Source organism: Sapajus apella, unplaced genomic scaffold, assembly GCF_009761245.1.
Source record: "Sapajus apella isolate SASKATOON/1434 unplaced genomic scaffold, GSC_monkey_1.0 scaffold119, whole genome shotgun sequence".
Classification (NCBI taxonomy): Eukaryota; Metazoa; Chordata; class Mammalia; order Primates; family Cebidae; genus Sapajus; species Sapajus apella.
The window spans coordinates 4,130,753-4,154,496 of NW_022437059.1; the positions used below are offsets into that span (position 1 = coordinate 4,130,753).

Genomic DNA, 23,744 nt, shown 5'->3' on the forward strand with positions numbered 1-23,744 from the left:
ATTATAAACTCTCTGTCAACCATAATTCCATTTGCTTATTTATCAAAGAGAGAGTCAATCTGCTGGTGTGTTATCTTTAGCATGTTTTGGTCTGAAGTGAATTGGAAAATATCGTCTGAGCCACCTGCTGGAAGTGATGTTGTCCTTAGGTGTTTGACGTGGGTAAGCAGGTTTAAATCCGAAGGAGTGGAGATGATAATCCTATCCCAGATATTCAAATTCTGTTGGTGGGCAGAAAAGCAAGCTTGCTGCTCTTTGTTCTCTTCCATGGGATCAGAAGGTGCGTTATTCTTGAATTCCTTTGAGGCCTTTCAGCAGCTTACATGACATTGTCAAAGGCAGTTGCCCTGGAAGAAGTGGGTTTACTCTGTGGGAAAAAGAGGAAGATGAAGTAGGTTAATAGGAACTGGAACCTCAGCCCACCCCTCATGGCTACGAGAGAGGATTGGAGACTAGTGACAGGCAGATAGTAGAGATATTGAGAGCATAGGGCAGGATTAAATTTAAAAAAACATGTAGGTTGAAAATTCAGTTAGGCATGGTGATCCTAGTATGAAATAACTTCTTGGATATGTTTTGGTGATGTCCCAAGACTTCTGTATGCTGTTGGTATTTGTGCATCTGTAAAATGACCCTTTTATTTTTACTTTATTTGCAAAATCATAGGTCTGTGGAGAGAGGTGAGAATATAAAAACATGGAGCAATCATGGGCTTACCTCTTTGGAATCATTAATTGTGGAGTAAATCGTGAGAAGATTATTTTCTATAGGTGTTGAGGTTTCCATTTCCTGTAAAAATAGTCATGGTAATTTGGCTTACACAGAGACAAAGAGACTAAATGCATAGACATATTCTTAGGAAAGGCTGTGTGACCAAAAAGAGCATATGTCAAAGTTCTTCCAGAGGAAGGCCAGGGAATGTTTAGTGGGAGACCAAACACTGCTAGCTTTCAGACCTGTGAAGGTTTACTGGCATTTCCTGAGCCCCAAGCAGATGAGCAACACGGCAGCAAACCAGTGGGTCAAGAGCCAGAGAAAGGCAACCTTGCTGTATGGAGGGAAGGAAGCATTCTTGTCCTTTGTCCAACTCTGCTTTCCTTCCTCCATTTTTAAGGACAGACTTATATACCACAGTTATATTTTACGTTGTGTCTCAAATTTTTGCTAGCTATAACTGGAACTGCCCATTTTGCCTGCTCCATCTTCTGCTATAATTCTAACTGCCTTATCATTATGTCATTGGGGTCTCCTCAAGCATGGGGAATAGGAGCATTTGGCCTTAAGAATGGCTCTGCCTGGAATGCACATTCCAGAAATAATAGCAGAAGTCCCTACGCCCCTCCAAGAACCTGCTCAAATATTTTGACACTTTAAATTAATTAAGAAGTATTTAGAGAATTATCAAGATCTTGGCTGGGCACAGTGGCTTATGCCTGTAATCCCACCACTTTGGGAGCCTGAGGCAGGCAGATCACTTGAGCTCAGAAGTCTGAGACCAACCTGGGCAACATGGTGAAACCCTGTCTCTACAAAAAATAGAAAAATTATCTTGATGCTTGTAGTCTCAGCTACTTGGGAAGCTGAAGTAAAAGGGTCACATTAGTCTGGTTGAGGCTGCAGTGAGCTGTGATTGTGCCATTGCACTCCAGCCTGGGTGACAGAGTGAGACTCTGTCTCAAAAAAAAAAAAAAATTGTCAGCTGGGTGCGGTGGCTCATGCCTATAATCCCACCACTTTGGGAGGCGAAGGCAGGAGGATCACAACGTTAGGAGATTGAGACCATCCTGGCCAACATGTTGAAACCCCGTCTCTGCTAAAATACAAAAAATTAGCTAGGCGTGGTGGTGGATGCCTGTAGTCCTAGCTACTCAGGAGGCTGAGGCAGGGGAATAGCTTGAACCTGGGCAGCGGAGGTTGCAGTAAGCCGAGATCCTGCCACTGCACTCCAGCTGGGCAACAGATCAAGACTCCATCAAAAAAAGAAAAAAATCAGAAACTCTCCAAAGTACCTTTTGTTTTTCTTTTTGTTAAAAAGAAAGCTAATAAATTTGTGGAAAATTAGTTTTTTGGTTTGTTGGAGAGTTAATTGACTTGTCTTCAAGAGGAATTTGGAAAGGCAGTAGAAATGTTTAAGCAACTGAGAGTACCCCTTCTTGCTCCCTGTCATCAAGGAGCATGCTTTGCAAATAATCGAAGGGAATCCAAGACTTCTAGCTAGATCATTGTTTCTATCATATGGAAAATGCTGAGCTTTCCTGCCTTATTTTTCAGAAGACATGAAAACTAGCCTCTCAAAATGTATAGTATTATTTAGAGACATGCCACCTGCAGGTCCTTTATTTAGGGGTGGTGGGAAGTTGCTGATGCATGACAGATGAGTTACTGATGCTTGATCAAAGCATCCTGTTATGTTGCTAGATGGGTGGAGAGGAGTGAACCATTGCTTATAGTTTAGTGGCCTCTACTGTGCCCCCTTCCCCTCTTGAGGGACTACTTCTGAGCTCCCCCTAAGACCCCTATAACCACAGTGAGAAGCCAGGCTTCTGCTGTGGAGCTGCATCCACTGGAAACTTTCAAACTTAGTGGAACCCTGACCCATTCAGCAAGTATTTACTGATCATTATGCTAGGATATGGGGGAAGAGAGAGGAAGACATAATTTGTACTTTCAGGCAGCTTGTAATTAAGCTGAAGGGACAAGACTTACTGAAGCATCAAGCAGCTGGAGAACAGTGTGAAGCCGGGTATGAACAAGGATTCCCTTAAGGGCGAGAACGGCAGACACCAGAATGGTCTAGCACATAACTTTGCAGCCCCTGTCGCTGTCTTCTCCTCCCCTCAGTGGTCATTTGATCAGTCAGATGGTTATGGTGGTAAGTTTGTGAACAATGGCTGTAAAACTGACAACAATGGGGCATAAAGCTGAAAGGACTCACCCTTGTTGAATGAGTGACTGAAGCATACACAGTGTTGTTCACTGGAGAGACTGAAGCATCGCCTGTGTTCCCCGCGGACTCTGCTGTTAACACAGGAAGGCACAGTCAGTGGCAGAAGGACTCTGGGACTGCTATTCCAGGACCTCACCCTCCCCAGAGCACACGGTGTCCCCAGATAGGCAGGTGTTTGACGCGTTTCATTTCCTGAGGGATCATTCATTCTTGATAGTCTTTGGAGTTCTGGGTTGGCCTTCTCAATCATGTGGTCAATATCTAACCACATCTCTTGGGGTAGGAGGTAGTACTGTGGTCCCCTAAAGCTTCAGAGTCTCCCCCAGGCTGCACATGTGGGTCAGGAAGCTCCTGGGACCACATGGTACTGCCTATGGAAGGGCTAGAGACAACTTGCTGGCAAACATAATGGAGCCAGTTATTTCACATATGGGATATTATTGAGCTTTTCAGAGTCCCCTGTAGTAGATTTGATTATTTTGGAGATGAGAAACTGGAGGCTCAGAAGGCTTAGCTGACTTGGGCAAAGTGACACAGGAAGTGATGGAACAGGAACTCAATGCATGTCTTCTGACTTCAAACCTTATGCCTTTTCCTCCACAAGTGATGTCATGCATCACTCACGCATGAAATGAGACCCAAAGCTATTCTGAGTCCAGAGCCCGTGTTTGTGTTTCTATCATGTGTTCTCTTTCCACTGTGTCTCTTCATTGTCCAAACTCTGGCTGAACAGCAGTGATGCGGTCAGGCAGTTTGGTTTTGTGCCTCGGATGCTGTAATCCTGCCTGTGCCCTGGACTTGCTGGGTAACAAGGGAGGATCCCTTTCACTGGCACTTAGTTTCTCCATCAGCAGGGTAGTGAATAAACCTGATATCACCAAGAGAAACTGTGTGAGTGACTGGTTCGCATGCTTGTGCCTGTGAACCCTATAGGACCCATGATTATAGTTCATCTTCCCTCACACCTTGTGGCCTGAGTAATGGCATTCTGACTCTCTCCTATCTCATTATCCAGCCCTCTGCTATCCCCTTTTCTCTTCCATTTGGTTCTTCCCACCTACTTTATGACAGAGAGTTAAGAGTCTGAATGCTCACCGGGACCACGTGTTTGCTGAATAGACAAAGGAAGGGAACCTGAAAAATAAAACAAAAACATTGAACTGTGTGACAGCAGTGGGAGAGGCATTTCACCCCCAGCCCCATGGTTATTGGGATATTGTGGGAGGGGACCCAAAAGGGAGAGCAGGCAGCCCTGAGGCAGGGTCCTTCTTTTCTCAGTAGGTCACTTCCCTTAGGATATTAGCAGGTACATGATCACACCCAGGGATCATCCCAGTGGACCAGCTGAGCCAGGGTTTGCAGCCTCCTTCCCTCCTCCTGTCCTCCACAAAAGATCCTTGGGAAACAGAGGTTCCAAACTCTCAAACCCTGGAGGCTTGGAGAAGAGACAAGCAGAAAGAAAGGAAACCTGCTCTTCTTTTCTTCAAAACAAGTAATAGCACGATGATGAATATGATGACTATGCCTGCCCCAAGAATCACAGCCAGAATCATATTGGTATCTGTATATTGATTTTCAACATCTGAAAAGAGAAAAAAGAAATGACATTGAGACACATCAAGTGAGGTCAACTGTTCTTGGAGCCTCCATGGAGCCTCTTCTAGTCCATCTTTGGGGGCTGGGTAGGTTTTTCTATACCCAGAGGCTCTGGGGTTGGAGTCCTGTGTGGCAGGCAGGGGAGGGTGGGACCCAGTGGAGTCAGGGAGGGAAAGCAACCCTGCCTTCCCAGGCCTTTGGTCTTGGGTTCTGAGTGTGTTGGAGGAGGGATTGGGGAATGAGGAGGAAGGAAGGTGAGTCCTCTGGGAATACTGAAAGATGCAGAGCTCCAGAGGGCATCCGTCCCCCCCAGCAGCATTTTCTGCCTCCCACTGGGCCACTGTTTTGGAAATTATGTAGGGTGTGAGGATGCACTAAATCCCACAGCTGCTCAAGGCTCTCAGATCTGAGGCAGGCTGTTACCTCCACAAAGCTTCTGGGCAGAAACAGAGAAGGATAAATTGCTGACGGCATTCTCTGCTATGCAGGTGTAGTCCTGTTCACTGGAATTCCTGGGGTCCCAGGAGATAGTGAGGTTTGGCTCACTTAGAAGTGTCTTTCCCAAGGCCTCCCATTTGAACGAGATGTTGTCATTTGGATCCTCCACAGAACAAGTCAGATGGATCTCACAGATCCTATTCCGAGATAGTTGACTGTGATTGGTAACTTGTATGTTCTTCAGTTTTCCTGTTTGCCGAGAAAAAGAAAAGACCCAGATTAAGGGCAAATGTCTTGGCTCAGCCCCCTGTGAAAAATATCCTTTACCTCAATGTTTTGTATTTCACCTTTGTTGTATGTTACGGCCTGTAAACTCTGTAAATGACTCTGCTTATATTGCCCAATTGATGTTAGGAAGGTCTGGGGTGACCAAATGATGTGGGACATCAGTATGGGTCAGGATAGCCAGTGGGAGAAGTGGGAAGGGAGAGAATGGGGTTTCCGTCAACTAGTGTAATTTTGGGGTGGTCACTTTGTATTCCTTGGCTCCAGTTTATCCCTGGAGTCCCTTTGAGTCCTTGCACTCTACCAGAGAACTCTGAGGGCATCTCCATGAAGTCAGAAGCCAAAAGACCAGCTGCAAGAGCCCTGTTTCCTCTGTTATCAGAATTCCCTTACTGGGGTGGAAGATGGAAGTGTCACTTCCTTGGGGAATTACAGCTCCCATCAATTTATGGGGATCCTGGTTCCCACTGTATCTAAAGATGGTTCCAGTAGTGAGAAAGAGACTCAGATGTAGAAGGTCAGCAAGACAGAAAGGAAAGTGCTGAGAACCAAAGAAGTGGGGAAGGAAGAAGTGAAGAAGCTGAGAAAGCAAGCAGGTATTTCTGGGGGCAAAGAAGTGCAGCATATTCAGGCCTGTGAGATGAAACATGATGCAGAAGACTATTTCTGAGAGCGAAGACTAGGAAATATTGCCTAGTAAGCTGTCAGTAGCTGTGAACCAATGGGAACACAGGAGCAAGACAGAAAAGGCCACTGACTTAGCCTTGGCCTGAGGGTTGAAGTAAAGATGACACAACCAGGAACAGGATGACTCAAATTCTCTGATTAGAAGAGACAGAGTAGGCCGGACATAGTGGCTCACGCGTGTAATCCCAGCACTTTGGGAGGCCGAGGCGGGTGGATCACTAGGTCAAGAGATCGAGACCATCCTGGCCAACATGGTGAAATCCCGTCTCTACTAAAAATACAAAAAAATTAGCTGGGCGTGGTGGCACGCACTTGTGGTCTCAGCTACTCGGGAGGCTGAGGCGGAAGAATCGCTTAAACCCAGGAGGTGGAGGTTGCAGTGAGCCAAGATTGCGCCACTGCACTCCAGCCTGGTGACAGAGCAAGACTCTGTCTCAAAAAAAAAAAAAAAAAAGAAGAGACAGAGTAGTACTTTAAGCTGAGTAGGGGTTGTGGAGCATCTGTACTGAAATCTTGCCAGAACAGAGTTTTCATGTATGGGAAGAGTCTTGGATTTGGAGTCAGGAAGACCTGAATTAAGATCACGGCTTTCTCATTTCCTGGCTACATGACCATGGACAAATTACTGCTATCTCTAAGCCTCAGTTTCCTTATATGTGAGACTAGGTAATAATATCTACTTCTCAGGTAAACCTGAGGAATAGCTGAGACAGTGCCTAGCGCAGGGACGGCAAGTATTTGGCATGAAAATGACATCTCCCTCATCTCATGTTGATGGCTGAACAAAAAAATCCATCTTGCTACCTTTTTCCACTTAATGAATATGTAAGAACATTTCCACAAGTATGTAAGTATATAAGTATATCTCAAACTCAGCATGTTCAAAAGGAATCCTGTTTTTCTCTCCCAAACCTTCTCAACCTGCAGTTTTACCTATCTGACTTGATGACAACTGCCTCCTTGCAATTACTGAGACGCAAACCCCTGGAGTTATCACTGACTCATATCTTCATCTCATACTCCCACATCAGGAAATCCTGCTGGCTCTACCTTCAAAATATGTCCAGAATGCAACCCCTTCTCACCATCTCCACTGCTACCACCGCGATCCAAGCTAGCATTAACTCTTGCCTGAGTTATTGCAATGGCCTCCTAATTGGTCCATTGTACCCTTCTCCCTTAAAGTCTATTCTCAACAGAGCAGCAGAAGAAATCCTTTAGACAAGTAAGCCACATCATATTACTTGTTTGCAAAACCATTTGATGGTTCTCAGTGTCACTGAGAGTAGAAGCCAAAGTCTTTGTGGTGGCTCTGAGTCCTTATGTAATGTGGCCCCTGTTTCCTTTCTGGCCTCGTTTTCTATTACCCTCCCCCGTTCTCTGCTCCTGGATGTTTGGCCTCCATGGTGTTTCTTGTGTAGGCCAGGCACAGGGGACCTGGCTACTTATGCTGGATGGCTTGTCTTCCATGTACCTGCGTGGCCCACTCCCTCACTTCCAACAAGTGAGGCCTGTTCTGATCACTCCCTTTAAAATTGTCCTTTCTTCCCTGGCACTCCTGATGCTTCTTATGCTGTTCTAATCTCTCCTTTGTTCATACCACTCAGGGCTTGCTTACATGCTATATCATTTGTTTGTGTGTTATGTGAATTGTTTGTTACCTGCCTCTACTTCCCTTCCGGAATGTAAGCTCCATGAGGACAGTGACCTTTGTCTGTTTTGCTCACTGATGTATTCAGGTGCCCACAACAGAACCTGGAATATTACTTGAGTCTATCAAATATTGTTGACTCAATTAATAAACTTAACATGGCTTCAACATTTTCTTAACCCTGAACTCTAGGGAGTTGTATTATTTTGTTTTCACACTACTATAAAGATACTACCTAAGAATGGGTAATTTATAAACAAAAGAATTTTAATTGACTCACAGTTCTGCATGGCTGGGGAAGCCTCAGGAAACTTACAATCATGACAGAAGTGCAAGGGGAAGCAAGGCACATCTTGCATGGCAGCAGGAGAGAGAAAGAAAGCAAGGAAGTGCCACACTAAAAACCATCAGCTCTCTTGAGAACTCACTATCATGAGACCAGCATGGGAGAAATCTCCCACATGATCCAGTCAGCTCCCACCAGGACCCTCCCTTGACATGTGGGGATTCCAATTCGAGATGAGATTTGGGTGGGGATACAGAGCCAAACCATGTTAGTGGTCACTCCTAATTAACTGGCATTGGCCCATAAAATCAAATCTTTGCCATCCGTATCCTGGCACATACCAAGAGATTGATCAATGTTAAAAATAAAACTTACATAGCTTATACCTTGAAATCCCTTTGCACTATTGTAAAACTAGCTGGTGTACTGACGTAGCTTACACAATTCTTTGTGTATGTGCCTTGGAAGGAGATGGCACTCCAAAAAGCCCTGAAAGAGATTAGCGTTGAGCCTCAAGAGTGTGGTTGTTTCAAGAGAAGTCATAGCTGGTCTTCTCAACAATGTTAGAGGAACATTATCTCAGTAAATGTGATGGAGCCTGGTACCCATTTCAGGCTTTCCATTGGATGACTCCTTCTTCTCTCCAGTGTCCTACACTGCCTTGACAATCACTGATCACCCAGGGTGATTCTGCCGGTAGTAGGTTGAATAAAGACCTCACAAAAGATCTATGTCCTAATTCCCAGAATCTGCATATTACCTTATTGGAAAAAAGGGTCTTTGCACATGGAAGTAAGTTATATGAGATTATCCAGTATAATCTGGAGAGGCCCCAAACCCAGTGACAAGTGTTTCCATAGGAGAAAAGCAGAGATGTTCGCGACAGACAGAAGAAAAGGAGGCAGTGTGACCATGGAGGTAGAGATTGGTGTGAGGCAGCCACAAGCAAAAGAAAACCCAGGAGTGTTGATAGCTACCAGAAACTGGGAGAGGCAAAGAGCGGATTGACCCCTACGGCCTCCAGAGGGAGCGCAGCCCTGCCTACACTGTGATTTTGGACTTCTGGTCTTCAGAACTGTGAGAGAATATAAATTTCTGTTACGCCACCTACTTTATGGTATTTCTGTCCCAGCAGCCTCGGGAAATTAATACATAGCCTCAGGGCAATTTTCCCCTTTTAGTTAGAATCTCTTATATAGTTTTCCAGACATCATCTCTTTCCCATTACATTTATCTGTTTGGTGTTCTATTCTTCAAGGACATGACTTTGACTAATCTAACACAATACACCTGCCAGATATTCCGGGGATACTAAAAGTTAACATGTAATCTGTCTTTGAAGACATTCCATTTAACAGTCCTTTTTTGAGAGCCATGTCTTAACCCCAAGGACTCTGAGTGAATTTGAGACACCACAGGCCCTCAAGTGGATAAGAATTAAAGAATTTTAGTGGCCTTTAGTGTTGCCTGGTCTGATTGCCAATTTAATGCTCGAATCTCCTGCTAAGTGATTATAAAACCATTAATGGCATCTCTGAATGTTACTGATTGCTAGAAAGGTTTTTTCTGATATTGACTCATAAGCAATCTCATCATAGTTTACATAATTTTATGATGATAACATTTTCATTCTTTTTCATCTTGAGAAGGCAGATGGTTGACTGGTGATTAATATGAGCCATCTGGGGAAAATATTGTTAAAAATTAAATAACCTTGGCAGAAAGGATGTTTCTCATTATCAGTTTATCTTTGCAGAGCACTTTCTAGGTAGACCACTGTTCTGTACAGAGACCACTCTACTGGGTCAGACTAGCCTTTGTGAAAACGGAGGTGTCGTGGCAGGGCAGTTATGTGGGAAGTGCTGCCACCACTATCTCTGTGACTTGTAGGCAAGTCACTGTGACTGAGGCTGTACCTCAGGGGTAAGGTCTGTAGCTACCTCATGGAGCCTTTGTGAGAATTACATGGCAAATACATGTAATGCACAAGGCAACACTATCATAAATATTTCATTTCCATTACTTCTACTACTCTGCTGGTTGAAAACGACTGTTTTATTGGAGTGAAGTAATTTTGGGCTGTAACACAGACTTAGGTCTGTCCTCAGCTCTGTCACTATCTGACTCTGTAATGTTGACTTGACACTGACTCAATGACTCCAAATACCACACTCTATACTACTAGGCTATAGTGCACATTTGAAGTCACATAGGATTGAAATACATGTATATTTTTCCATTCCTATGGAATTAAACCCCATGTTTTGACTCACTGAATATCCTCAGAGTGTAACTGGACACTTTTACAGTGGTCTCTGAAGACATCTGGGCACTGTAAGAGCCTGTGTCTTCCATCTCCAGGTTGCTGAGTTGCAGGGAGTAGGACTGGGTGAAGTTCAGTCGCTTTCTCCATTTCGGATTAGTCACGTGGATTTGTGGACTTTTGGCTTCACAGGGTGCTATGAAGGCAATAGATGTTCCATTGTAAAGCCAAGTAATGGTCTTGATCGTCTCTCCTGCAGGAAACTCCAGGCGAAGAGTTATTGACTCCCCCAGAACCCCATTCACCATCAGTGGGGTTGAGCTGGTTTGTAAAACTGGATTCCCTGTAAACACAGAAGGAAAAGGTTTTAAAAAATGTTCCTGACAAAATCCCTGCCTAGTCCTTCACCCTTTCGCCTAACTCTGCCAGTCTGTTAGAGCTCTCTGATACCAAAACTCAGAGACATGACAGAGTAGGAAGGTTTAAGGAGATGTTTCTAAATGGATAATCAGAGTCCCAGAGCTCCACCTCCAGCAAAATGTCAGACACTCTTGGTTAGTAGGCAGCTGGTCTGGATGAAACTGGCCCAGTCCACACTGGGTCCTACACTGGCAGGTCACTCCCAGGTCATGACTATACTTTGTGACCCCAGCCTCTGAATTCCTTGGGCATTAGGTTGAGGGGGACAGGAAACTATTATAGACTCCAAAAAACTGCAAGTCTTTGCTGATAAAGTGTAATTAAAGCCTGACATTTACTGATTACCTATTGTGTGTCCAATATAGTAGGCTTGTGCAATTTAGAAGGTAACAGAGACTAATATCAGGGATTTATAGCATAGTCAGTTGTTCTTATACATTATTTCATTGGTGCTGACAACAATTCTGTGAGGCAGGCAGGATGGATATTACTGCTTCCATTTATAGATAAAGGAACTGAGCCACAGAAAGGTTAGCTAATTTTCCCAAGGTTGCACAGCTAAAGAATAGCAGAGTCAGAATTCAAACTCAGGTCGTCTGACACCAATGACTGTGCTCTTTTCATGATGCCAGAAGGTACTTTTTATTCTCTCAGAAAGATTATAATGTAGTTGTTGAGGAGATAAAATGGATACATATAGAAATAATGAATATAATTTCGAAGTAACACACGATAGCATTATTGTGAGCCTATTCAGAACCATCAAGGTTTAAGCAAAAAAGGTGAAATGATCACAATGATTCTTAAAGAAGATGCTTCCTTAGCATCCTTTCCCAAATTCTTAGCAATTATCACACTATTTTGTAGTCTTGTTCACCTGTTTGCTTAACTGGCTTAATTATCCTTGCATGTCAGTATTCAGCACCGTGTCTGACACGTAGTAGAGTCTGTGGAAATGTTCAAGTGGGTCAATGAATAAATAACCATAACCATTACCTCAGCCTTCTCAGGGTCTCTTGCTTTTTTTTTTCTTAAAAATTTCAACTTTTATTTTAGATATGGGGGTACATGAGGAGGTTTGTTCTATGGGTATGTTGCACCCAGATAGTGAGCATAACAACAAACAGGTAGTTTTTCAACTCATTACCTGCTCCCTTCCTTCCCGTCTAGTAGTACACAGCGTCTGTTAATACCATGTTTATGTCCATGTGTGCTCAATGTTCAGCTTCGACTTATAAGCGAGAACATATACTATTTGGTTTTCTGTTCCTGTGTTAGCTTGCTTAGGATTATGGCCTCCAACTCCATCCATGTTGCTGTAAAAACGTGATTTTATTCTTTTATATGGCTGTTTAGTATTCCATGGTGTATATGTACCATATTTTCTTTATCCAGTCCATCACTGATGGGAACCTAAGTTGATTCCTTGTCTTTGCTATTATGAATAGTATAGGGATGAACATACAAGTGTATGTGTCTTTTTGGTATAATGATCTATTTTCCTTTGGCTATATACTCAGTAATGGGATTGTTGGGTTGAATGGTAGCTGTGTTTTAAGTTCTTTGAGTAATCTCCAAACTGCCTTCCACAATGAAAATTTACATTTCCCACTAATGGTATATGGCTGTTTCCTTTTCTCTGAAGCCTCACCAAGTGGGACCTAACACCTACTTTTTTGTTTTGACTTTTTAATAATAGCCATTCTGACAAAAAACTGTATTAGTCCATTTTCACACTGCTAATAAAGACATACCCAAGGTTGGTCATTTATAAAGGAAAGAGATTTAATTGACTCACAGCTCCACAGGGCTGGGAGGCCTCAAAATCATGGTAGAAGGTGAAGGAGGAGCAAAGTCATGTCTTACATGGCAGCAGGCAAAGAGAGTGTGTGCAGGGGAACTCCCCTTTATAAAACCATCAGCTCATAAGACTTATTCACTATCATGAGACTAGCACAGGAAACATCACCCCCATTATTCAATTACCTCCTACTGGGTCCCTCCCATGACACATGGGAATTATGGGAGCTCTACAGGTCAGGATGAGATTTGGGTGAAGACACAGTCAAACCATATCAAAAACAAAACCAGCATTTATTGTTTTTTGACTTTATATTAATAGCTGTTCTGACTGGTGTGAGACAATATTTCATTGTGGTTTTGATTTGCATTTCTCTGATGATTAGTGATGCCGGGCATTTTTTCATATGTTTGTTGGTCACTTGTATGCCTTTTTTTTGAGATGGAGTCTTGCTCTGTTGTCCAGGCTGGTGTGGTCTAGGCTCACTGCAACATCTGCCCCCCGGGTTCAAGCAATTCTCCTGCCTCAGCCTCCCAAGTGGCTGGGATTACAGGAACCTGTCACCACACCCAGCTAATTTTTGTATTTTTAGTAGAGGTGGGGTTTCACCATGTTGGCCAGACTGGTCTTGAACTCCTGGCCTCGTGATCCACCCACTCTGGCCTCCCAAAGTGCTGGGATTACAGGGTGAGCCACTGTGCCCAGCCTGCATGTCTTCTTTTAAGAAGTGTCTGTTCATGTTCTTTGCCCATTTTTTAATTCATCTTTTTGCTTGTTGATTTGAGCTCCTTATAGATTCTGGGTATTAGATCTTTGTTGCAGACATAGTTGGCAAATATTTTCTTCCATTCTGTAAGTTGTCTGTTTACTGTAATGATAGCTTTTTTTGCTATGCAGGAACTCTATAGTTTACTTAGATTCCACTTGTCAATTTTTGTTTTTGTTGCAGTTGCTCTTGGGGACTTAGTCAAAACTTCTTTGCCAAAGCCAATGTCAAGAAGGGTATTTCCTATTTTTTTCCCAGGATTTTTATAGCTTGAGGTTTTATATTTAAATCTTTGATTCATCTTGAGTTAATTTTTGTATATGGTCAAATGTAGGGGTCCAGTTTCAATCTTCTGCTTATGGCTAGCCAGTTATCCCAGTACCATTTATTGAATAGGGAGTCCTTTTTCCATTGCTTGTTTTTGTTGGCCTTGTCAAAAATCAGATGGTTGTTAGGGTGGGGCTTTATTTCTGAGTTTTCTGTTCTATTCCATGCGTCTATGTGTCTGTTTTTGTACTGGTACCATGCTGTTTTGGTTACTATAACCTTATGGTATAGTTTGAAGTCAAATAGTGTGATGTCTCTGGGTTTTTTGTTTTTGTTTAGAATTGCTTTGACTGTTTGGGCTCTTTTTTCTTTGTTTGTTTCATATGAATTTTAGAATAATTTTTCTAATACTGTGAAGAATGACATTGGTAGTTTGATAAAAATAGCATTGAATCTATAAATTGCTTTGGGTGGTTATAGACATTAAGGATGTTGATTCTTCCAATCCATGAGCATGAAATGTTTTTCCTCTTATTTGTGTCGTTCCTGAGGATTTCTTACTTCTTAGGAGAGGAGCTGAATAGGGAAGGAAATGTCTCTTGGTGTCCTGGTGCTCAGCTCCTGGGTGAGCTTGCACACCCTCTCTCTTTCATTAATTGTCATATGAATTCCAGGCACATGAACTTGCTGTCATCAACATCTTTCCCATCAGCATTTTAACACATTGTGACTTGTCATATTGACTCCTCTTTCCTCTGAATCACATGGGTGAACACCACAAGGAGAATTTTGAGCAAAAAGTCCAGATATCAGAGAATATAATGATGCGATTCGATTTATTTAAAGTGGATAAACACAAAAAACAAATCTATGCTGTCAGAAGTCAAGAGAGTGGTTACATTTGAGGAGGAGGAAGAGGTGGTGAATAGGAGGGAGTATAAAGGGAGGATCCTAGAATGCTGATAATGCCCTTTTTCTAGATCTGTATTTGGCTACACAGATTTATTCATCTTTACGATAATCCATTGAGCTGATACTTAAGATCTGAACAGTTTTTATCCTCGTATTTCAGTTTAAAAAATTAAAACAGTAACAAGATCACAACAAAGTAAAATCATGACAATGATCTATAAGGACTAAAATGATCTGGCCATTTCTCTCTCTTTGACCTAATTCCTATGCTTCCCCCCTTGTTCACTTTGCTCCAACCCCCTTGAACAAGCCTGGGCTTTTGCATTTACAATCCTTTCCTTCTGGAATGCACTTCCTCCAAGTATCCATGTAGCTCACTCTTTTGCCTCTATAAAGCCATTAATGCAAACATTCCTGCTCAGAGAGTTGAAAGAAGTGTGACCACTCTTTCCTCACCATCAGCTCCTGTCCACCCTTGCACATCCCGCTGCCTTTGGATTTACCATCTAGTACTTACTATGTAGTATACTTTATAATTTACATATTTGTTTTTATTTATTTTCCCACCTCTCCACTAGAATGTAAGCTTCATAAGGCAAAGATTTTTGTCTGTTTTGTTTACTATTGTGAACATTCTTGAACAGTGCCTGGGACATAGTAAGCATCCCATGAATATTTTTTGAGTAAATGGACATATCTCAATTCCATCTTTGGGAGGTTTTCTGTCTGGAATGTTAAAGCTCATTTCCTTTTGGTGGCAAGTCTTGGGTTACTCAGGGGCCCAAGGACTCACCAGGAGCTGCTCTTCCCTTACCTAGAACACTCCTTTTAGTTCCTTTGATTTTATAGATTTCAATCGTTGGTTTATTTAACAAGTCATTCATTCTACTATTTGCTAACTTCTATGGTAATTCAATTAGTAAAACCTTAGGAACCATGGCATTTGGACCATATTTATTAGATCTGTTTTATGTGCCAGTTTCTGGACTGGAAACTGGGAATATAAACATCAGTAAGATACTCTCAGTCTTCTGGGTCCACCATTTGATAGAGGAGCCTGACAGGTAAATGAGTAGTTGGTTCTGATGTGGTGGGTTGGGCACTGAGCCAGTGTAGGGCTTGCCCCTGCATTGCCCTTGTATCACTACTGCACCTGCACATGCAATAGCAAACACTTCTTTCGTAGTCACAAGACTATTTTCCTTTCTTTTCCATAATCTTGAGGTCAGGGATTCTGATGATTATTTCTGTATCTCTAGAACTTAGCACACAAATTCTAGCTCAATAAATGTTGAATTGTTAGAGATATGTACTCCACGGGAGCAAAAATTGAGAGAATCATAAACTGGGGACAGTTAGGGGTCGTCAGGGAACATTTCAGAGTAGATGACATTGTAGCAAAATTTTGAATAAAAACTATGAGTTCTCCATTACTTAAATATTTGTAATTCTTCCAAGAATACTTAACTTTTTTTTTTTTTGTACTGCTGTTCCCTCTGCTTAAAATGCCATTGTTCACCTTTCCTACATGGTAAGCTCCTGTTTATCCTTCAAGGATGAGCTAAAGTATTTGTTTGCCTCTGCTTATATTTTTGGAGGTTTTACATTGGTACAGCGGAGAGAGAGAAAGGAGTTCATGGTGAAGGAAAGGGAGAAGGAGCACGGGATGGATGGAATAGTAGGAATAGTTCCCCACAGACCCAAAACCAAACCAAAGCAAAACTAGATTTGAGCTAATATGCTTAGGGACAGTGAAGGTCAGATGCTACTGAAAATGTTCAAAAGACCTTATGTGAATCTTTGGACAGGAGCAGAGCTGCTTCAGGGCCAAGGTGTTGTGGTGTGGCACAGAGGTCACACGGAGGTCCTTTTCTCTGCTCTGCCTGGAATCAACACTGATGCTTTGGGAGCATACGGGGCCAGCACCCTTGGCATGGATATTGACTTTCTTGGAATAGGCAGGGCATTCAAATGGCTCTGCTGGCATCCTGTGTAGAGGACTACAATCAGAAAAAGAGATTAAGAATGGGAAAGATGCCTCATGTTAGCTGTAGCTAGTAGACTGCTTTGGGGGCTCATGAGAAGCTTTCCTTTGGGGACTCTCATAAGTCACTGGGGAACACCTTGCAACATGGAGGTGGCTCTGAGGTCTTACCCATCCTCTGGTGAGGATGTCAAGACAGTAGACACTTGGGGTACATTTGTTTACAAGTTTCATCTACTGTATGATGTGTTTTGGGGAACTCAAATAACGTCTTAGCATTGTATTTCCCCAGAACCTGGTCCAGGGAACTCAGTGAATATTCAATCAATTGGGATTAGAATACAAAAGTTTTGAAGGGTTACCTAATTACTGGAGGGTTAGTTTGGAAGGTATTAAGAAACATGGAGTATTTTTGAAAATTGGTAAATTATACAGAGAGCAGTGTCTTAGGAAAGAAAGGAGAGAGACAGAACTAAGCAGATTCTGAAAAAGAGAGAAAAGTCAGAAGAAACTTTGGGGTTTCTAACCTGAGGGAGTAGCTTAGGCCCATATATAGCAAAGAGTGCTAAGACTATTCCATAGGGAAAGAATGCTCTCTTTAACAAAAGGTGCTGGGACAACTGGATATCCACATACAGAAGAATGAAGTTGGACCCCTTCCTCTCATTATATGCAAAAATTAACTCAAAATGTATCAATCACCTAAATATAAGAGCTAAAACTCTTAGAAGAAAACATAATGATAAATATTCATGATCTTGGATTTGGAAATGGATTCTGATATATGACACCAACAGCATAAGTAAGAAAAGATTGAAAAGAGGGGAGGGGCCAAGACGACCAATTAGAAACAGCTGTGGTTGAAGCATCCCACTAAGAAGAATGAAAACAGTGAGTGAATCCTGCGCCAGCAGCTAAGGTATCCAGGTTCACTCACTGAGACTGACTAGGTGGTTGGCATGACCCACAAAGAATGAGGAAAAGTAGGGTGGAGTGACAGCTCACCTGGAAGCTGCATGGGGCAAGTGGTGTTTCCACCCCCAGCCAAGGAAGGTGGCGAGTGATTGTGCTACCCCACCCAGGAAACCATGTGTTTTCCATGGATCTCTGCAACCCATGGACCAGGAGATCCCCTTGTGAGCCAACACCACAAGGGCCTTGGGTCCCAAGCACAGAGCTGTGCAAACTCTCAGCTGCCACTTGGCTGGAGACTGCCTAAGACTACTGAGTTCTTGGGGGAAGGGGCAGCAGCCATCCCTGCAGCTTCAGTCTGTTTTCCCCTACCAGCACTAGAGGGTCTGGGTGGTTTGGGTCCAGGAGGAATTCGCCATAGTGCAGCACAGTGGCTGTGGCAGACTGTGGCCAGACTGGCTCTTTAGGCTGGACCCAGACTCATCCCTTCTCACTGGGTATGGCCTCCCTGTGAAAATTTCAGCAATTCCACTCAGGGATTTATGAACAGAACTCTGATCTCCCTGGGATGGAGCCCCTGTGGGGAGGTGGGCTGCTGGCTCTGTGGATCAACAGACTTAGTCTTTTCCCATGCTGGCTCTGAGGAATCTGGGCAGTCTAGATAAGTGGGATTCCTCCCATCTCACCACACCCTTTCTGCCAAGGGATAGACAGAGTGCTTCATTAAGTGAGTCCCTTATCCTGTGCCTCCTGACTGGGTGAGACTCCCCAACAGGGGTTACCAGACATGTTATACAGGAGCATTCCCACTGTCATCAATTTGGTGCCCCTCTGGGACAGTGCTCCCAGAGGAAGAAGCAGGCAGCCATCTTTGCTGTTTTGCAGCCTCTATTGGTGACACCTCCAGGGTGGGAGGGACTCAGGTAAATAGGGTCTGGAGTGGGGCTCCAGCAAACTGCAGCAGCCCTGCAGAAGAGGGGCCTGACTGCTAAAATAAAAATGAACAGAAAGCAACAACAACAGTATCAACAAAAAAGTCCCCACAAAAAGAACTCATTCAAAGGTCAGCAGCCTCAAAGAGCTAAGCTAGATAAACTCAGGAAGATGAGAAAGAATCAATAAAGAATGCTGAAAACCCAAAAAGCCAGAGTGCCTCTTCTCCTCCAAATGACTGTAACACCTCTCCAGCAGGGCGCAGAACTGGGCTCAGGCTGAGATAGATGAACTGACAGAAGTGGGCTTGAGAAGGTGGGTAATAATGAACTTTGATGAGCGAAAGGAGCATATTCTAGCTCAATGCAAAGAACCTAAGAACCATGATAAAATATCATAGGAGCTGTTAACCAGAATAACCAGTTTAGAGAGGAGCATAAATGACCTGATGGAGCTGAAAAACACAACATGAAAACATCACAATGCAATCGCAAGTATCAATAGCCAAATAGAACAAGTGGAGAAAGGAATTTCAGAGATTGAAGACTATCTTGTTGAAATAAAACAGGCAGACAAGATCAGAGAAAAAAGAATAAAAAGGAACAGACAAAACCTCTGAGAACTATGGGATTATGTAAAGAGACCAAATCTACAACTGATTATGGTACCTAGAAGAGACAGGGAAAATGAAACCAAGTTGGGAAACGTACTTCAGGATGTGATCCAGGAGAACTTACCCAACCTAGCAAAACAGGCCAACATTCAAACTCAAGAAATACAAAGAACCCCAGTAAGATACTCCATGAGAAGGTCAACCACCAGACACATAATTATTAGATTCTCCAAGGTCAAAATGAAGGAAAAAATGTTAAGGGCAGCCAGAGAGAAAGGCCAAGTCACCTACAAAGGGAAGCCCAACAGAATAACACTAGAATGGTGATAATAATTTTTTTAAAAGGTTGAAAGAAACAAATGTTGATGAGGATGTGGAGAAATTATAAGTTTTGTACCTAGCTAGCAGAAATATAAAATGGTACAACCATTGTGGAAAACAGTTTGGCAATCCCTCAAAAAGTTAAGCTTAGAGTGATATGATCCAACAATTCCATTCCTAGGTATATACAAAGATAAATTAAAAACAGGTAGTTGGCCGGGCGCAGTGGCTCACGCCTGTAATCCCAGCACTTTTGGAGGCCGAGGCGGGTGGATCACGAGGTCAAGAGATTGAGACCATCCTGGTCAACATGGTGAAACCCCGTCTCTACTAAAAATACAAAACATTAGCTGGGCATGGTGGTGCGTGCCTGTAATCCCAGCTACTCAGGAGGCTGAGGCAGGAGAATTGCCTGAACCCAGGAGGCGGAGGTTGCGGTGAGCCAAGATCGCGCCATTGCACTCCAGCCTGGGTAACGAGGGAAACTCCGACTCAAAAAAAAAAAACAAAAACAAAACAGGTAGTCAAATACTTGTACACATAGTAGCACTATTCACAAGAGCCAAAAAGGCAAAAACAATCCAGATGTCAATTGATAGATGAATGGATAAATAAAATGTAGTATATACAGATTATAAAATATTATTCAGCCAAAAAGGAATGAAGTACTGATACATGGTACAACATGGACGAACCTGGAAAACACGATGCTAAGTGAAAGAAGTCAGACACAAAAAGTTATATATATATTGTATGATTTAGTTTATATGAAATTCCCCAGAATAGGTAAACCCACAGAGACAGGAAGCAGATCAGTATTTGCCAGGGGCTAGGGGGACGGGAGAATGGGAAATGACTGCTTAGTGGGTACAGGGCGTTCTTTAGGGTGTTGAAATGTTTAAGCATAATAGAAGTGGTGGTTTCACAACATTGCGAATGTACAAAATACCACTGAATTTCATACTTTAAAATTATTACATTGTGTTACAAGAATTTCACCTTAATAAAAAATGTCTGAGTGTCGACAGAGAAACAACTAAAACTGAAACTGGGTTAAGGGACCAAAAACAGAGGTATGAATGACTGGAGGTCGCATTGGAGATTGCACATTCTGAGGGATAGAAAAACACACATCTTTGAGGATAATGAAAAAATATAAAACAGCTCTCTACCTGTTGAGCAATAGTAAACATTTAAAGGTGTGTACGATTGGCAAAAAGTAGATAATGCTGCTCAGGGAGCCATTAGATCACAATCTCTTTGCAGAAGAGCATTGCACATTTTGACTTAACCTCAGAATCAGCTCTCACGGGTTGGCTTTACTTCTGTTTCCAACCACTGGCTGCTCTCTCCTGGACCTCAGAATACCTATATCTGCTTCCTGCAAACACACTCAAAAATTAGTTCCTATTTCTCCCTCCCTAAAATCTCACTGTGACTGAAGTCCAGTGGAATTTAGGACCTTGCTGTTCAGTGTGGTCCATGGACAGGGAGCATTGGTGTCACCTGGGAGACTGTTAGAAATGCAGAATCTCAGTCCCTATTCCAGAATCAGCATTTTAATAAGATTCCCTCAAGTAATTTATATGACCATTGAAGTCTGACAGGCTTCTATCTATAGAAATTAAAATGAAGAAACAAGATTCACTTTTTCTAGGATGTCATGATGCTTGATTTCAGTTATAATTATTGTTTTTTTTCTGTTAGTTTTGCCACCCAGGGCTTCAGTTAAAGGAAACAGGATTATTTTTCAACAAGGTTTTTCTTTTCAGCTAAATTTTCTAAAACGAGGCGAGTTGGATAGCGCCCATTCTTTGGAAAGAATGGAAGATTCTTTCCCATTCATTTGAAAGAATGTAGGCTGGCATGAGTCATTGTTTTTCATGGTTGTTTCCATGATTGATTTCATTTCCCCTGCACTTTTGCAACAGGGGTCTCTTTCCCTTCCTAAATTGCTCCAAGCTCTTCCCTGCATCAGGGTCTTTACTCACATGATCCCTTCTGCCTTAAAAGCTTCTTCATTTGACGTTTCCTGTTTAACTTTTCACACTCTTTAAATACAAGATGAAATGTTATTTTTTCAGAAAGTCCTTTCTTCATCACTCAGTTTAAAGCAGGTCCCTGTGTTTTTCTCTATCAAGGTGCCCTGCTTATTTTCTTGCTGGCCTCACATTTTCTAATTATATATGCATTTGTGTGAACATGTGACTGTGTGTAAGCTAAGTAATATGATGAAGTGGTCATGAGCACACAGTTCAGAGCCAGGCTCCCTGATTTCCAGTTCTAGCAGCCACTTCTCCCCTCCTGGGCCTCAGAACACCTGCATCTGCCTCCTGCAAACACATTCAAATGTGTTTCTCTTTCTATACCCATTTCCCCCATAACTGTGGGACAGTAAGCAAGTTACTTAAGTGCTCTGTGCCTTCTTTCCCCATCTGTGAAATGGAGATGGGAGCCCTGTATATTTCATAGAGTCACTATAAGAAGTATTCATGGAAATAGGGAGAAGAAGAGGAGTTTTAACATGAGGACATTCAGAATATTTCTATTTTAGAGGTGGATTTCATTTTGCAGGGAGGTAAAAATGAAACAAAAACTCAAGATTCTGCTCCCAGGTCAGGAAGTGGCTCTTGAACGAAAGCAAGAATTCCCTCTCTTTCTGCATTGTATATATATTTCCCAAAGTTCTGTTCTCATTCCAGTTTTCTCCTTAGTTTAACTTACCCCTATGCTGTTGATTTTTAAGTCTCCAGACTCACCCCTACTCCTAGTCCTAAATTCCCAGGAACTTTCACGTAACTTCCTCATGGATAGTACACCGACATCCTAAAATCAGCAGGTCCAAAACTGAACTCACCTTCCTCCTGTGGCTGCTCTCCACCTTCCAATTTTGTCACTTTCTTTGGCTATCCTGTCAGAAATTTCACTGCCCTCTTTACCGTATTTCATCTCTCCCTTTTCTACTTGAATTTCTTTTTTCTACTTTTATTTCTTCCTTATCACTATTCAATACATTATTTTACTTGTTTTTTTGTTTTTATGGTTTGTCTTCTGCTAAAACGTTAACTCCACGAGAGCAGGAATTTTTTTGCTTGCTTTGTTCATGATGTATTCATGCAAACTAGAACAGTGCCAGACATCCAATAGGTGCTCGATGAATATTTATTAAACGACTTAACAAATCCTCCTTCCCCCTCATTCCAATTGCCAGTTAATCTACTTAACTCCATATCGATGGGATCTCTTGCTTCCATCCTGTCTTTTATGCTGCTGCCACACTCATTCGGTTGTCATTGTTTCTCAGAACTATTACAAGAGCTTGCTGCATGCTGGCTAATGAAATTTGGGCAAGTTATTTAAATTAACTTCACCCGAGTTCTTTATTTTAAAATGGAGATAATAATCACACAAATTCATAGAATTCTCATGAGACTCATAATGTGTGTACATCACCTGAAACAATACTTGAAATATACTAAGCACTCCATCCTAATTTGCACTAAAGGAGGGGAGAGATGGAAACCTTCTTTTTTTTTTTTTTTGCAGCTAGAGAGGATTATTTTTAGTGTGTTTGGTTGGGCCCAGAAATTTTGGCTCAACTGAATAATAGGTTTTTAATATTTAAGATGAGGATAGTGAGGTTCAGAGAGGATAAGTAACCTTCTTGAGGTTCATAGAAAGGTAGTAGCTAAATTGGTATGAGGGCTCATTTTCTTGATCTTGGTACTCTTTACAGTATGCTGGCCATATACCACTGTCTTATTTTGCAAAAGCTTATTTCCTCTGCCCCAGCAAATAACTTTCTTACATACAGACACAGTTGAAATTGTTCACTGACAACCATTTCAGGCTTATGGCATTCAAAGTTGAGAGGAGGTATATGAGTGGTACTTATATCAGGTACCACCACGAGCATCCCCTTCCCCACCCCAATCCCTTGACAGGGAGCCAGACAGACAGACAACCATATACGGACGATTTAGATTGAGCAATGCAGACCCGTGTAGTCACTAGTGACATAAAACCAGGGAGTCACTAGTGACTACATGGGTCTGCATTGACATTTACCTGGGCCAAAGCAGAAGACAAGCAGGAGCAATCGGAACAGCCACAACATGCTTTCCGCGGTGAAGACGGGTGCTTGAGACCTTGAGGCAGTCAACGCTGTTGCCATTCTGACAGCAAACTGAAAATACTTTTTACTGAGGCTTCCGCTTCCTTCAGAGGTGTGGCGAAAACTTCCTCCTCTGCCACTGTTTTGTTTACTTTTCAATTTACCTTTTTTCTGAGCTAAACGCACAAATCTTTTTCTGTTTGTTTTTGGAAAAAAATAAAAGTCCTTTATTGCATCTTTCATAAACTTGTATGTAAAAGTCTGTAAGGAATTTCCTAAAATCTGCTAGAACAAATAAATGAATTCAGCAAGGTGAAACGACAAAACCAACATATATAATTCAATTGCAATTGTATATACTAGCTATGATTAATCTGAAAATAAAATTAGAAAAACAATTCCACTCAAATTATATCAGAAAGAAATTTTTAAGTATAAAGCTAAGAAAAAGCAAAACAAAGCCCTGAATTTCTAAAAATCTAATTTTCTTCTTTCTTTCTTTCTTTTTTTTTTTCCCATTTATTTATTTTATTGCATTTTAGGTTTTG

At 42.2% G+C, this 23,744-nt stretch overlaps 1 protein-coding gene across 2 annotated transcripts; it reads right to left on the reverse strand.

The window, feature by feature from the left end:
• On the reverse strand, positions 1-23,352 carry SLAMF6 (SLAM family member 6). Of its 2 annotated transcripts, none has more exons than XM_032260795.1 (8): positions 23,151-23,352; positions 10,164-10,496; positions 4,967-5,230; positions 4,416-4,529; positions 4,043-4,081; positions 2,936-3,015; positions 718-789; positions 1-367 (listed from the first exon to the last, which is right to left on the reverse strand). In XM_032260795.1, the coding sequence occupies exons 1-8, from the start codon at positions 23,254-23,256 to the stop codon at positions 320-322; spliced, it is 1,056 nt and encodes a 351-aa protein (XP_032116686.1). In that variant the 5' UTR covers positions 23,257-23,352; the 3' UTR covers positions 1-319. The 2 variants fall into 2 exon arrangements, with proteins under 2 accessions (XP_032116686.1, XP_032116685.1); XM_032260794.1 differs by having other exon boundaries at positions 2,936-3,018; positions 23,151-23,347.
• Between the last annotated feature and the right edge of the window lie 392 nt (positions 23,353-23,744).

Bases quoted from the DNA above. Each gene is read 5' to 3' on its own strand.
- SLAMF6 (XM_032260794.1), bottom strand. From the start codon at position 23,256: ATGGCAACAGCGTTGACTGCCTCAAGGTCTCAAGCACCCGTCTTCACC. The intron at 3,019-4,042 runs GTGAGCATTCAG...CTGTGTTAACAG, and splicing joins TCAGCAAACACGTGGTCCCG to CAGAGTCCGCGGGGAACACA. The intron at 368-717 runs GTAAGCCCATGA...TTTTTCCCACAG, and splicing joins CAATTAATGATTCCAAAGAG to AGTAAACCCACTTCTTCCAG.